Here is a 15,191-nt window from a genome sequence, read left to right as displayed (position 1 = left end):
AAGAGTGGTCAGACACTGGAATAGACTGCCTAGGGAGGTGGTTGAGTCGCCTTCCCTGGATGTGTTCAAGTGTCATTTAGATGGGGTGTTGGGTGATATGGTTTAGGGGGGAAATTGTAGTGTAGGGTCAATGGTTGGACTTAATGATCCCAAGGGTCTTTTCCAACCTGAATTGTTCTATGATTCTATGATTCTATGATTCTATGATAATGTCAGCTCATGCTGACCCTCAACTTCATCTTGCTTGAGCTTCACCTATACTCCATTTTCCATCACTACTACTAATCTGGAGATTTCCATGTTCACTGCCTGAAAGTGCTTAGTTTATTTAATTGACCTAAAGCACCACACCTCCTATGAAACGCGGATAATTCTCTCATTCCCTTAGTCTCTGGGTTCCCATGTCCTGGGATCTTAGCCCTTAATTGCTGCCTGTTGGTGTGTATATATGTTTATGGGCCCTTTTTGCTGGGCAGCTTTGAGGATGAAAACAGGGATGGGAATTCACTGCTGCAACTGCTTCAACAGCAGCCCTCCAGTAGGTATTTCTGAGGTCTTCTCTCAGTATAAGATAAAGAATTTTTAATCTATCAATTTCAGAACATCATGTTTCTTTTCACAAAATTTACAATGGAATCTTTTTTTCTCTTGATTAATGTAATTTGCAGGCTGCTCAGCATCTGGGAGTAACTGTTTAAATTCTCAGTGTGGGCTGAGGTCTTGGGGGATGGTGTAGCAAGAAAACTGCAATTCTCAGGTATTATTTTGAGATAAGGCAAGAAAAGAGTTGCTATATTCACCTGTACTTTTATTCCTCAGAGCTGGTGAAGGCTTTAAAGATAAATCTTTTAACTGTAAATTTATTAGGCACATGGAGTCACAATTTTCAGAGTTGCTTTTGGTTTGTCACAGAACAATGTCCACTGAAAGTTAATGGACTTGTTTTCCAAAAATACACCCTGAAAAAACTACTCTCATAAATTTTGGACAAGAACATTTGTTTTTTTCTTTCTGTGTACAGTGTAAGCCAGTTTATGATTTTCTTCACTCTTAAAAGGAACTTAAGTTCTTCAACCTCATAAGAGTCTGAGTGTTTAAGTGTTTGTACCCGACATAGTACTCAATGGAAAGCAGAAATACCTTGCTGGCTGGCAGAATCTGCTTTGCTTGGGCCATCGGAGTGGCGGCGGGTGCTGAGCAGACTGCTGTTCCACTTGGGCTGCTGTCATTTTGTGTCTTGCACCCCCTAATATGCCAAAGGGGCTGGAAGCCATAACATCATTTGGAAGTGGCTGCGTTGGGTTCTCACCCCTGTGCAAGTATTTAAAAGTCGTTGTGACCACGTGTGAGAAAACTACGTATGTGCTCCGGCAGCGTGAGTGGGAGGCAGGAGGGATTGTTCGGCACAGCACTGATTTAATCAGTTTAGCTGCAGCGGGGGCAGAAGTTAGACGCGGTGCTTCAGACGTTTGCTCTTCTGTGAACTGTGACATGTGGCCAGCTGCAAAACCTCTGCGGTGTTGCCGTCCTTGCCAGAGGACTGCCGCGGGTACCCACTTCATACTGAAAAGATTTCCCTTACACCTTTGTCCTGGATTCAAGAAAATGATCGGTCATGCTGGCCACAGTACTAGTCCATTGACATGGAAACCCCAGTTTGCCCTGTAAAGATGCTGGCAAGCTTTTCGAGCTGGAAATCTCCAAGTCTGTTTAACTTCCTGGATTCCATCTTTTGGCCCTAATCCAGTCTGTTTTCAAGTTAAGCATTTCTATTTATAATGCTTACGGAAAAGCGGGATCTGTTTCATGCGCCGAAAGAATTCAGAAGAAAACCTCTTATTTTTTAATATTTTTTTTCCTCTCCTGTGACTCACTGAGGGCGTTTGATGTTCCACTTCTTTAGAACAGCAGAAAACTAAATTACAGGCAACTGAATTTATATTGAGATTAAGTGTTTCCCCTGGGGGGCTTCTGGATCAGCTACGTGCCTGCTGGAAGAGCTGGTTTGTGAGCCAGTCGTTAACAATAGATGTCTGCGGCTACACCATTATAGCCATTACACTATTACAGCTTGCACTTTCTGCTGATATAAGGTCCCTGCAGCTTAGCTGGGATGTGCTTCCCCTCCTAAACCTGATGCTATGTTTCAGCTCAGATACCATCTGTCTCCAAGCACGTGTACAGAAGAAGGCATATTTTGGTTTAAAAGTCAGCCACTTAAATGTACCGGAAACTTGTCTTTCTCCTTTCGTGATCCTGAGGAGCAGCAAACTGCCCCACACTGTGCTCTTGTGCTGGGAAATTCAGAAGCAACATCTTCCTGTCAGATCCCCCGCTGCATGGTGTAGCGTGTGAGACACCTTTTTGCACAGAAGTGTCTTTGTTTCTAAACTTGACTTCCTAATAAACTGTGCTGTATACTATCAAGGTTGTGTACAAGATGTGTGTTTTACACTTTCTGCATTTTTGTTCCCTGTGGTAGCACAAGAAGATTGACATAGAAGGTCAGACACTGCCTTCTCACTATTGGCATCTCTCTGCTAATTTTTAAGCTCTTACACTGCTGCCATTTGACTTGGTATGATTTAAGGCATACTTAACCCCTGGATGAAACACCTGATGGTGAAGATACAATATTAATTTGAGGTGTGACTAGACAAGTCATGTCCAAACATTTTAAACAAGGCCATTGTGAGAAACGTAAAATCACAACTCTGCTAATGGTAAGAAAGATGATTACAAATTTTATCTTGTTCTACATAGCTAGAAAACATGTCTATGCATCTATAGGAAAAAGAAGCTCTCCAAGGCTGGGTTGGAAACCATTCATTTTGCTGGGGCAGTAAGTGATGGCCATACTCCACTCCTCTCTCAGGTTGGATTAGGACGCCTGGAAAGAAAAACATTAAGGTTTCTATAGGAGAATGACTGGCCACAATAACTCCCTGCAGTGCTACAGAATGGGAGAGGAGTGAATGAAGAGTGGCCCAGCAGAGAGGGACCTGGGAGTGCTGGGTGACAACTGGTTGAACATGAGCCAGCAGTGTGTCCAGGTGGCCTGAAGGCCAATGGCATCCTGGCTTGTGTCAGGAACAGTGTGGCCAGCAGGAGCAGGGATGTGATTCTGCCCCTGTGCTCAGCACTGGTGAGGCCTCCCCTAGAGCCCTGTGTGCAGGGCTGGGCCCCTCACTGCAAGAAAGACACTGAGGGGCTGGAGCGGGTCCAGAGGAGAGCAACGAGGCTGGGGAAGGGACTGAAGGGAAAGTCCTGTGAGGAGAGGCTGAGGGAGCTGGGGGTGTTTAGCCTGGAGAAGAGGAGACTCAGGGGGGACCTCATCACTCTCTACAACTGCCCGGCTCTTCTCCCAGGCAACTCGTGACAGGACGAGAGGGCAAGGCCTGAAACTGCGTCAGGGCAGGTTTAGGTTGGATCTCAGGCAGCACTTCCTCACAGAGAGGGTGCTCAGGCACTGGGATGCACTGCCCAGGGAAGTGGTGGAGTCACCGTCCCTGGAGGTGTCTAAGGAGAGGCTGGATGTGGCACTTAGTGCCCTGATCTGGCTGATGTGGTGATGTTGGGAATTAGGCTGGACTTGATGATCTCAGAGGTATTTTCCAGCCTCAACAATTCTGTGATTCTGTGAAAACACAAGTGAACAGTTTTGAATTAGAGCAGTCTCTTGATAAGCCAGCCTCTACTGAGGCTTTGCAACCTGGTTGTAGCCAGACCTGATCAAGAGTGTGCTAGGGCCAGTGACTTGGAGCTATGCCTATTTATATTTACTTTCCCTCAAACAAAGATCAGTGTTGAGTATCGTGTGCCATAGATGTTTTTCTGCATCCTATTTTACAATAGAGCAACCGATAAGTGATGTCTAGCTTGACAGTGTGGTATGTTACATTTCTTCAGTTTCTAACATATTTGTCAAAAACATTGTTAAAAACCCTAAAGCCTCTACAACTACTGGCAGAATGTGTCCTAGGAGGACATAGCAGGCAGGGTTTGATCTTGCTATAGCGAAACGGTCTTATTATTTTCAGCTGTTATAGCCAAATGCTGCTGTAAGACATCATGCTAGGCAACGTGGGCAGGGCTAAAGGTTATCTATTTGAAAGCAGATAATGTTTGGAGCGTTACAGGTCATTGCAGGGGAGATCAGTGGTTACAGTGTCTCAAGCCTTAGGACACTTGACGGCCAGTCCAGCCACCCTGCCTGGAGCCCTTCTGCATCCCAAACAGCTCTGCCCATTGAACACCTGTGTATGGACCTGCCTTGTCATGATACTGCATCCCTGTCTTAAGAGATTTTTTTATCCCTCAGTAGGCTGTCACACCAGGCTGGACAAGGGCTGTTTGCTACTTATGCATACTTAAACCAGTCTGGGGAGCACTGGTTCCTAGTGTCTATCATTACACAAACTTTCCTGGGAATTCCCTTAGGAATCGCTCCAGCGCTGCTGTGCTATCACACACCTGGAGCTCAGATGAGCTGGAGCTCCCCCAGAAGCCTGGCAAGGCATCATCCTCAGAAAGGTCTGTGTCCAGCAGTGCCCCATATCTACCACGGATAAGAATTCTGCACTTACTTTAACTTTTATTCACTGGAGATTAAGAAGCCTTTGGTTTTCAGGAATGAGCACTATTCCAGAAATGATTGCAGTGAACTCTGCTTTGCATCAAAGCTGACTTCCATATAGGTATTAAAGGTGTTCATTTATTAAAGGTATTAATTTATACCAGTTTTTGGTTGATTTATGTATCTTTCATTGCGAGTGGGTCAAGTTTTGCTTTGTTTGAGGCACAAACCTCTCCTCGCACTGCTTCATGGTGACCTCGTCTCCCTTTTTTCTTTTTGCCGCTTGGCTACAAAGTAAATTCAGAAAACATGTATTTTTTCAGAAATAAATTCTCTTTATTTTAAATTCAGACACATGTGCTTTATTCCAAAACAGATGCCAAGAGACTTGGTATTTATCTTTGATTTTAAGCAAAACTGTGGCTTTCAGGGCTATATAAGCAGACACAGTGATTTTAATGAACTTTACAACTTTATGTCTCCCTGCCGATACTCAAGATAGTTTGCAGGCACTTTACCGTCAATGACCTCTTACAACGGAACCCAAGAAATTTCAGAGATTTCCAGGCATTAAATAGAAAAAGTAGAAAAAGAAAGAAGGAAAGATGGTGACTTTACATTAATTGTGGCCAACTCTCTACCAATTTTCTGCTGTTTCCATTTCTTCTCCCGGTCTTCACACCAAGATCTCTCCCATCACCACAGCACCGACTGCCCTTCACTGCCAACCTCTGCTTTGTAGTAAGACCTGTATAATAACTTTCAGAGATTCTTGAATAGGAAGAGTCTTTAGTAAGAGTTCTTAACTCCTGATTCCACAGGAATTCTAGTTTTTATGAAAACAATTCCATTATTTTTCCTAAGTCTTCCTGCAGCCACAGACTGTGGTGGCATATGGAGTCATGCTGACAGTGGCCTTCTGTTCCCCACTTCTTTCTCTGCTTCTGTGGGGTCCTTCCATCAGCAAGTGCACGTGGCTGGTGAAAGCCTTTGTCAGAAACCGGTACCATCACCTCCCAGTTGAGCAAGTCCATATACATATTCCTTCTGGTGAGCTCTGTGTTCAGGCAGTCCTTAGAATCTGTAGCCTTTCATTTAAAAAAGCACATTGCTTCTCCAGGAACCAAGGTCTTCCTTAAAAAATTTTCACTCTAATTTTCATTAACAATTCAATGTTAGTTGATTTTCTTTAAAAACCAAGATAAAATGCCTAATCTACAAAAATCTGTTCCAAATTCAGAACAACAAAAGCGTGAGCCTACACAGTATTTGTTTGGACCATATCCTAGTCAGAAATTATTGGCAGAGGATTACTTCATTCAGGTTAGAATTTCAAATGATGCTGTAATGAGAGATCTAGGATTTAAATCTGGGTATTTCTCTGCTTAATACAAATCATAACCTTATCATGGGGGGCCGGTTAGCTCAGTCGGTTAGAGTGTGGTGCTGGTAACACCAAGGCCGTGGGTTCGATCCCCGTTCGGTCCCCATGTGTTGCCTGATCTAGTTGAGAGGTGTCCCTGCCCATGACAGTGAGGCTGCATTAAATGATCTCTAAGGTCCCTTCCAGCCTAAGCCATTCTATGGATTTCTAAGATTTCCTACCCAAGACACTAATGCTAATGCAAAAATTTCATCATAAACTCAAATATTACTTATTGTTTCCTTCTTAAGTCAAATATCTTCAGCCTGTAGTTTATGAAGAGGAGAATGGCACTTTAATTTTACTTCCTCACCCATCTTGTTTAAGGAAAATTTTCCTAAATTTATTTTCTTATTTGTTTTATGTTTCCCTTTCAAGAAGCAATGCTTAATGTTACAGTGGAAATGTTGCATATTACTTCTAAGTATATTGGACCACAAGAATGTAAAGATAACATCCTATGTAAAGGAAGGAAAAAAGTATGGAGACAAAAGCTGGTATCTCTGAAATGAGGTGGAATGGTGTTTGTGTCCAGTTCTGACACAAAATATTTTAACAGGGGAAGCTGCAAAAATATAGAACGAGATGTGGGACACAACTTAAGTGCTAACATAAATTCATTCTGATAACAGTCCAGGCCTAAGAAAGGAAATTCTTGTTCTTGAAAACAAGAAAACAGTTTCTCTGTATTGTTCTTCAAACTTTGAGGGAAATTTACCCAAAATTCTACCATCCTAGTGTGCTAAAACTGCTGACTAAACAAGTATCTTCACCCTATTCTTTGCATGTGCTACCCTGCATTAGTTACCAAAGGCTTCCTGTCCAGCGCACTAGAGAATGGGGCTTTGGAACTGAAGCTGCAGGGAACAGGATGCCTGTTTGCTTAAATTGGCCGATAAGAAAGCACATATTCAGTTTTTGTCTTCAGTCTTGCTTCTCTTCTGGGCTGAGGCTGTACTTAGCAAAGATGGTTCTATACAGCTGGATGACATACCCTTCCTACTCTCGGAAGAATTTCCCAGGAAGGTGGAGAATGTGAGTGTGAATCCACTCAAGCTGAGAAGGGAACTGTACACAGGTTTCCCTCCTTCTGCAGAAAAACTCTGACTCTTGACATAGTGAGGACTAAGGGAGGAAAAGGTATGTAGGGGACCTTACTGTTGAGCAGTGGTTAGGCACTTTCAGGAATACAATGCATGTGACAAAGCCTTTCAGGACACTCTGTCTAAATTTAGTTGTCTAAATCCCATTCAAGTCTCTTTTTGGGTATGATGGTATCTTTCTCTTTGGGCCTCAGTCTTTCTGTATCTCCAAGAACAGTTACAGTGAGAGAATAAATTCCTCAGAGCCTGCAAAACACTAATCTATGGTGATAACCTGGGCAGTCCAAGACAACTCTTAATGAAATATGGCCCGGGGTCTGGTTCATATCTTTCTTGGGGTTTATGGTAGCAATGGCATCACATGGGGACAGTGATTAAAATGTCCTCGAAAATGCAGAATGTGACTTGGGATGAGTTATTACCATTACATTTCTCTTGAAGGCCTTGGGCAGTGCATGGAAGAAACGTTTCGTGAAAGGTAGTGGTCAGACGGTTTAGAGAGAAGGATGCATTTCTCATCTGCTCCAGTGAGCAACAAGTGAAACACAAGTCTACACAGGAGTCTGCTTTAATCCATCATTCTATTTTAAGAAGCATCACACAGCATTTTCACCAATTAGCATTTGATAGCAGTTTAAGTAAGGACCACAGGGTTATTTAAGAAAAAAGCCGACAACCTATTTCATAGTCAATGACTCCTCATTTGGCAGCAGCTCTCTTGGAGGGCTTGGGTAGTACCCAGCAGTTCCTGAGCTATTTGAGGAAAATCGTGGAAATCTATAATCCAGTGGTAAATCTGAAAGACAGAAACATACCGCGTCTGATTAGCAACACAGCCCATATCACATAAAAAATAAGCCTGTGATGAATAGCAGTACTACTTAAGCCCTTGAGCTATCTGCTCACAAGCATTAGAACTCAATCAGATTGCATGATTACATATTTATTTGACGTCTTCAGCTGTCCAAGGGATTGACTTTCAGAGTTCACATAACTGCAGTAAAGGATACTGTGCTCCTTGACTGCTGAAATAATGCTAGTCATAGAAAATGATTTAACTAAGGCTTAAAAACTAAGTAAAAACCTTCATTGAGCCTAGGTGGAATTTTCCTACTAGAACACTAGAGTTCATTCTTCAGTTTGTCACCTTTCTCTTTTATCTCAGCAATCTACTCACAAGAGGGCTATGTTTAAAACAAAGAAGTCTGTTTCTTTTTTTTTTTAATGTCTATTATAGCAGGATTCCCCAAAGGCACCCTTTCTTAGACCTTGCAACCCAGTGTTAACAACATAATTTTGTACCAACCATTCTTAGAAATCTGCACTTGTAACTTGGCGTACTCATTACTTCCAGTCTGTGAAGAGCACTGAATACATTATAATAGTTCTGAACAGTCAAAGCTTTCTTTTCTGTAGTTTTTAAGAAAAAGGTATTTGCTGTCAGCAATGACCTGCCCACCAGTCAGAAAACTGATACCTCCCATTCTCACCTCTTATTCAAAGTTCAAGAAAGCAAATTAAAAAAATGCATACAAATAAAACTTTATTCAGAAAATAATTACTCTTCCAATAAATGAGAAAGAAAACCTAACAAAAAAGAGCTATTCCCTTTCCAAGTTGTCTATGTAGAACCAAAGCAAAATATAAACACTATTACTCAGCCTATCTGAACAGTAAATGATTAAATTTTTTTTTATTATTAGTTTGGAGTACATTTGGGGTGATGATACCTGGTCACTATACATCATACTTTTTTTTTTTTTTAATCAGCAGCTTTTGTGAAACAGAAAAATGCAATCTTAGCAGTTCTGTCACAAATAACAGGAAGTTCAGGTCTCTGTCTCACAAACAACTCATACGCAGGCACCAGGACAGCATCCAGGTCTGCAGCTTTAAGATCGTATTAAACATAAGTAATGCAAGTGAATGAGTATTTAGATCCCGCTGCAAAATGAGATAGAGGCTAGGATAAAGTAGGAATGGGAGGAGACTTGATTGGAAGCGAATTACGCTGTATGAAGTAGGTTACTTCATCTTGTCAAAGAAGTACATTTTCTCATTTTGCCTGAGCCAGGGGAATCTCTGGAGCCTGTTCTGAGCACGGCAGAACAGGCAGATGTTTTTCTAGGCTGCGGAGGGCCCAACGGATTTACTGGCTGCTGAGCCTATTTACGACAGCTCAGTTTAAAACCAAGGTTTCCAAAATAACAAATAATAAGACATAAAGAAAGCAAAAATTTCTGAATATCTTTATGAGCTATAAAAACCAAAAGCCATAGTTACTTTTATACAAAAGCTTTCACTAGCTTTTTAGTCTAGCTGTCTGAAGTCTCCCAAGAGTAGAATAACCAAAGAGCAGCACAAATGGGGCAGAATTACTGAAGACTCGCTTATGCTGAAGGAAAGCACTGGTAGGATCAAAATGGGAATTTTGGTGAGATTTCCTGGTAAATTAGCTTTACACAATCAGCTTAAACACCAAATCCATTCTGCACACAATGCACAAGACTCCAAAAGAGAATAATTACTATTTTACATAGTCAAACACCAACCTATGCATTTAAATATTGCTCTTGACTGAGCAAGCTGACTTAAAGATTATCAGAAGGTATCCATATTTAAAAATATTCCTAAGGCATCACTGAAAGAAAGCTGCATGAAGCAGATACTATTCTTCAGTCATGAAGCGGATTTTACGTATAACAAACAGGAAGAAACTTCTAGGTTTTTGTTTTCATCAGTGACTGCATTTGCAGCATCTGCTTTGCCTGATGTGCAGCATTTTACAATTATTGTTTTATTTATGTGAAATGTTTATGAGAAAACTCTGGATCCAGGAAGATATACATGAAATCTTAGTGGTTATTGAAATATACATTGAGGAAGAAGGGCAGGTATATAGGCAAAGAAAAATGAAGATTTTTTGACTGAGGGAATGCAAAATTTATAAAAAAATGAAAATCCGTAAGATGTCATAGATGAAGACTGCTGTAAGTCCATTTAAACAAAGGTCTTTGAAAACCGTGCAACTTAAAATCAATGGCAGCTGCCCTGGATTGCAAAAGCATCACAAGAATTGTCACCAAAGCTCAGTCCAACTTCTGATGTAAATGGCAAGGGTACCACTAGGCCCAGCAATACTGACTGATCAACAAAGAACAACGACACGGGTCTGGAGTCTGCCTCCTGGGCATAGCAGCAATTCATTTCATACCTTGCCAGAGAAGAAATGAGCAGCTCCGTTTCACTAAATGAAATGCTTACACAGGCCACAGCTTGATGCAAAAGCATGCAAAAAGTAAGATACTGTATTTGATAATAAAGCCAGTCTCAGGAAAAGAAGAGTTGCTTATTTCCAAGATGATTGTTCTCCTACAGATTTTTCCAGTAAAATTCTCTAGGTTTTGCTACTGTGCATGCTCCTAATTGCTGTTGCCATAGCAGACCTTTGCATCTTGGCACCCACTTCTCATCTAACCCTGATAGAGTCATAAATTGGGCAGGATGCAGACACTGAGTTCTCTCTGAGATATAATTTGACAATAAGGCTCTAATCAGTCCTAACCTACACTGAGAATGAATTCAGCATAAAACTCAACCAATATTGTCACTATCTACAGAAAAAAAAAAGGAAGACAATAAATTCTGAACAAACTAAAGAGCTTGAGGCTGGAAGAATGAAGATCTCATAAATGTTTATAAATACGTCAAGGGGGAGTGTCAGGAGGACGGAGCCAGGCTCTTTTCAGTGATGTCCAGTGACAGGACAAGGGGCAATGGGTACAAGCTGGAACACTGGAGGTTCCACAAAAACATTAGGAAAACCTTTTTCACTGTGAGGGTGACAGAGCACTGGCACAGGCTGCCCAGGGAGGTTGTGGAGTCTCCTTCTCTGGAGACATTCAAAACCCGCCTGGATGCGTTCCTGTGTGACCTACTGCAAGTGATCCTGCTCTGGCAGGGGGGTTGGACTGGATGATCTTTCGAGGTCCCTTCCAACTCCTGACATTCTGTGAATCTGTGAAGTAGCTGGCTTTACCCAACTGCTTGAGGACCACAATACTAGAGTTTTTCTGTCATACTTAGATAAATCCATACAGGCTCATTTTGTTGCCGAGACAAACAGGATATTCATTTTTAGAGCCAAAGACTCCTAGAGGTCAGGCATTGTGGGTCTCAAAGCCTGCGTCTCTTTCTAGATCTACAGAAGTGCCAGTTACTAGATGAATTTCTGTCCTGCTTCCTTCTTGATCCCACACCAGAGCCTGAGTGCAAGTGCATGATGAAAACTGGTTTCTTTTGCAGTGACCACAGAGGGGTACTAGTGTTTCCCAAAGGCCTGGGCAGCCCTCACGCATTTCCCATATGCCTTGGCCGGGGCTCAGAAGCAGAACTCGTGCCCTGCCCCATCTCGCTTGCTGGGCTCCAGCAGCCCTGGTGTAGATAAAACAGTGGTGACGATGTCTGAATAGTAACCACAGTCAGTTACTGTGTTCCAGCTGCTGTGTTCCAGATCCAGGTATTAAGTGACATTAATTACAACTTTCTGCTCCGATTCCTGTGTATACCCATATCCATGCATGTTACGGATGGATTTATTTCATAGTTATTAAGCTGACAACATCTCAGTGTCTGTGTGCTGTTCAGTTAGTGTAAGCAAACTAAATGAAAGCCACAAGCTTTTATCAGAAGAAAAATTAGAGTTCCAGCCACAAGGAAGAAAAAAGAAACCACAAGAAGAAGGGAAAATGTAATATTCTTGATGAGTGATCAGGAAAATATTTGAGTAACTGAATGGAAGACAATTATAATCTAATCCAGACACAGGCCTGCTTGATAAACTCAATACTTAAATCTAATCCTTTTTTCTTCCTGAGATTTCCTTGAACAAACCAATACATTAAACATATCTTAAACAAGCTCTTCACATGGAAAGCATTTTTTTTTTCCAATTAAAAGCACAGTCCAAGACTGAAACAGATTTTTCCCCAAAACACACACAGCAGAAATGTCAGGAATCATTTTGCAGTATTGACCAACAAAACCAAAGTCAACATTTTTTAATCATGACACCACAGCAACATCCCCGTGACGACCGTGAAGCCCCACAGCAAGCAGAACTCCCCTCCCCTCTCCGAGGTCTGATCCCTGCCAGTCGACAGGGCTGGAGCCAGATGCTGCAGAAACCTCCCAGTGAACAGCAGGGTTGTGCTTTTAAGTGAATCCAGATATATCCTCCCGATTATCACCAAGGAAAATGCACAGGGAGGAAAACTAAAAACCTCGGTAGCAATACCCAAGTTTCAACCTGAAGAATCTTTAAACTGCTTAATTGTGGCAAATCTCGGAAAACACAGGCTGAGCTCTATCTTACGGCTCAGCATCCAGGTGGTATAACTGTAGGGGCAGATCATTAGCCAGTATTAATTCTTTTGCTTTTACAGGAATTTCAGTAATTTACACCAGCTTAGAGGCTTTGCCATAAATCTTTCCGTGTAGTTCAAAGCTGCTGTTGAAGAAGGAAAATATTAACTTTTTAATTAACGATTTCTAATAATAATTTCTTAACAGTGGAGTAAGCACAACTGCTGCAAGAACGCTCACTGGTTTGGCTGCACTGTCAAGTGATCTGCTACCCGACGTGCCAATCTACAGGTATACCTTAACAGGTCTTTTGTGTTTGTTTTTTTTTAAAAATATTGGATGTTTTTATCTCCTGACCCATTTCTATTTTATAACAGTCAATGCAGCACTTGCAGCAAGAGCTCAGAATGTGAGGGAATGTACTCGAGGCAACAAGAAAAAAACCTCAAGGTTACAAGTAGATTTATCTGATTGCAGTTATTTTTAGCAAAACTTCTAAGGCTGATTTTCCCAAACAGGAGGCCAGATGCTTGCTGTACTAAAACAAAGCTCCTGAAATAGTGAAGTCTGCATGAGGAAAGCGTTCCTTCTGTCAGTTATGTAAAAGTCACTGCTGCTGTCTGCACTCTCTGCGAGTCAAAAGTTAGAGAGGTAAGGAGGAGGAGGAGGGAGGGTATCTGTGCAGTGTTGTGTGGGAAAGGAGCGACTCCTCAGTATAGGCGTGCTCTATAGAAGAAAGTTACTAAAACTTCTGAGCTTGGGTGTAGGTAGTGACATAAGCCAGGGCATCCAGAAGGAAACAAATAAAGACTCAAATTAGCCTCAGTGAAAGTGCAAGTTTGCTGCTTTTAATTGTACCTACAACAGAGCTTCTGCCAGTACAGGTGTACTGGTCGGAGATCCTGCCAACAGACATCCATAGCATGAGCTTGGCCTGAGGAAGAGCTTCACCACCATTGGGGCTCCTTATTGGTTGCTCTTCTGCTGTATCTAACGTGGAAGAGGGTGACACTGCAGAAAACGCAAGTGGAAAACTGCAGGGAGATACGGAGAAGCAGCTTCACTATCAGAGTTGTGCAGAGGGATGAGCACCCGGGGGATGGAAAGACCATCCCGTGGTGGCTGCTGCGATTGCCCGTGGTGTGCAGTTTCACCGCAGTTATCTTGGGAGTAACAACTCACATCGCTTTGGGTCTACCCTATGGCCGAGGGACTGGTGACCCCCACTTGAACAGAACAGCTGTGCACAAGGCGTGCACTAAACATGTATCTGAGCCTGTAGTGAAGGAAAGCCTTAAAAACTGTTTTGCTGTTTTCTCTTTAAAAAAGAAAAGTCATTATTTGTACGTGAGTGAAATTTATCTAATTTTTGTTTCAGTTTAAGTGGTGATTTTTGGAGATCCTTTGAGAAAATAGCCTCGTGTAGTTCTTTGCTTGATCTGGAACCAATCCAAAGAAAATATTGGACTATAGTATTTTTAAATATTTAGATGAAGACTTAATCTAAAAAAAATCCTACTAGCAGGTGTTAGTCTTTCAGGAATCTCTTAATTATTTTCTGTCCGAATGACTCATCCTGGATCTAAGGGTGGTGGGAAGGGCCTCTGAGGTAAGTTGAAGAAGTTGGCCTGACAACAAGCAGTTTTTTCAAATGAGAGGCATTTCTGATTAAGAAAAAGAAATAAGTTGCATTTTCAAACTGTGAAGGATCTATATGAAGACCAATGCGGTGATGATACATACCCCTTTACTTTCACCAAGATCAACCTTACTTTCCAAACTTGGGTTAACGTTGTCATGTTTCCCTCTCTTCTAAAACAAATGTTTTCTTTCCCTTTTCCTATTTTGTCCTCTGGATGTGTGACAAACATTGCTTACCTTAAGGTAAAAAGCCACACACAGGCACACATTAAGCTTTTTAAGCAGTAAAGACAAAGCCTACGTTGTTTTGCCTGTGTGTGTTACCATCATAATCCAGAGGGAGTATGTTAGGCACCAATCCAGAGTACATAAATGCTTCCTGAAACTTTTTCTTGTACATGTTGGGGTTGCAGGTTATGTAAAATTCCAACCTGGTCAAAGAAATATTTTCAATACTTGGTGACCTACCTATTTTCACTATTTTTCACATTCAAAAATTATAAGCACTTTGTATTACCACCAGCGTTTTTAAAGACACCATCTAAACCCACCCCATAAGCCTGTGATCTAGTCAAAACCCAATTACAGCTTTAATTACAGCCTGCAAATGAAATTATGCTGCCTGAGTTGAAGGATAACTTTAAAGCAGAAATGACTGAGTGGTTCCCCCTTTCTTAATGAGTTGCTCATGAGTTCTCCCTTTAATCTTTTAGAGGTGGCTGTACTTTGACATCTCACAGAGCAGAATAACGATGGCAGGAACATTTCTGTCAGTTATTGGCTAGGAAGTAATCTTTTGGGTTCTGCATGATTTGACACGGCCTTCAGGGGCACAAGTCAGTACACCTTTCTGGAGGAGGAAGGAAAGGCTGAACAAATTGTAATACGCTGCAAGCTGTCCTCTTTACACTGAAAATTATTACTAAATATTCACATTATTTGGGAAACTTGGGATCTCGGACCTTCTGGGAAATAACTTGGTCCTGAAGGCTTTTTACAAGCTAATTCTGATTTACTGAATACTAATCTGTTATGGTTGAAATGCAGTTTATTGTCGGTTTCAGCTACATTCTGCAGTCAAAAT

General features: G+C 41.7%; 1 protein-coding gene and 1 non-coding gene across 2 annotated transcripts in view; one reads left to right on the top strand and one right to left on the bottom strand.

Moving 5' to 3' along the window:
• The first annotated feature begins 5,989 nt into the window (after window positions 1-5,989).
• TRNAT-GGU lies at window positions 5,990-6,064 on the top strand. The gene has a single exon. It is a non-coding gene; the product is annotated as a tRNA-Thr (tRNA).
• A 1,715-nt stretch (window positions 6,065-7,779) lies between these two features.
• LOC104268401 (5'-nucleotidase domain-containing protein 1-like) overlaps window positions 7,780-15,191 on the bottom strand; it is a gene marked incomplete at its 5' end in the record, with an annotated part of 53,658 nt that continues 46,246 nt past the window's right edge. Inside the window, one exon of the mRNA XM_009874043.1 lies at window positions 7,780-7,898. Coding sequence (XP_009872345.1) covers window positions 7,780-7,898 — 119 coding nt within the window. The remainder of the gene's footprint in view (window positions 7,899-15,191) is intronic.

The sequence above is a fragment of the Apaloderma vittatum genome, unplaced genomic scaffold (assembly GCF_000703405.1).
Source record: "Apaloderma vittatum isolate BGI_N311 unplaced genomic scaffold, ASM70340v1 scaffold24277, whole genome shotgun sequence".
NCBI classification, from domain to species: domain Eukaryota; kingdom Metazoa; phylum Chordata; class Aves; order Trogoniformes; family Trogonidae; genus Apaloderma; species Apaloderma vittatum.
Note: the sequence above shows the minus strand (reverse complement) of the source record. Positions and strands in the feature narration are given on the sequence as shown.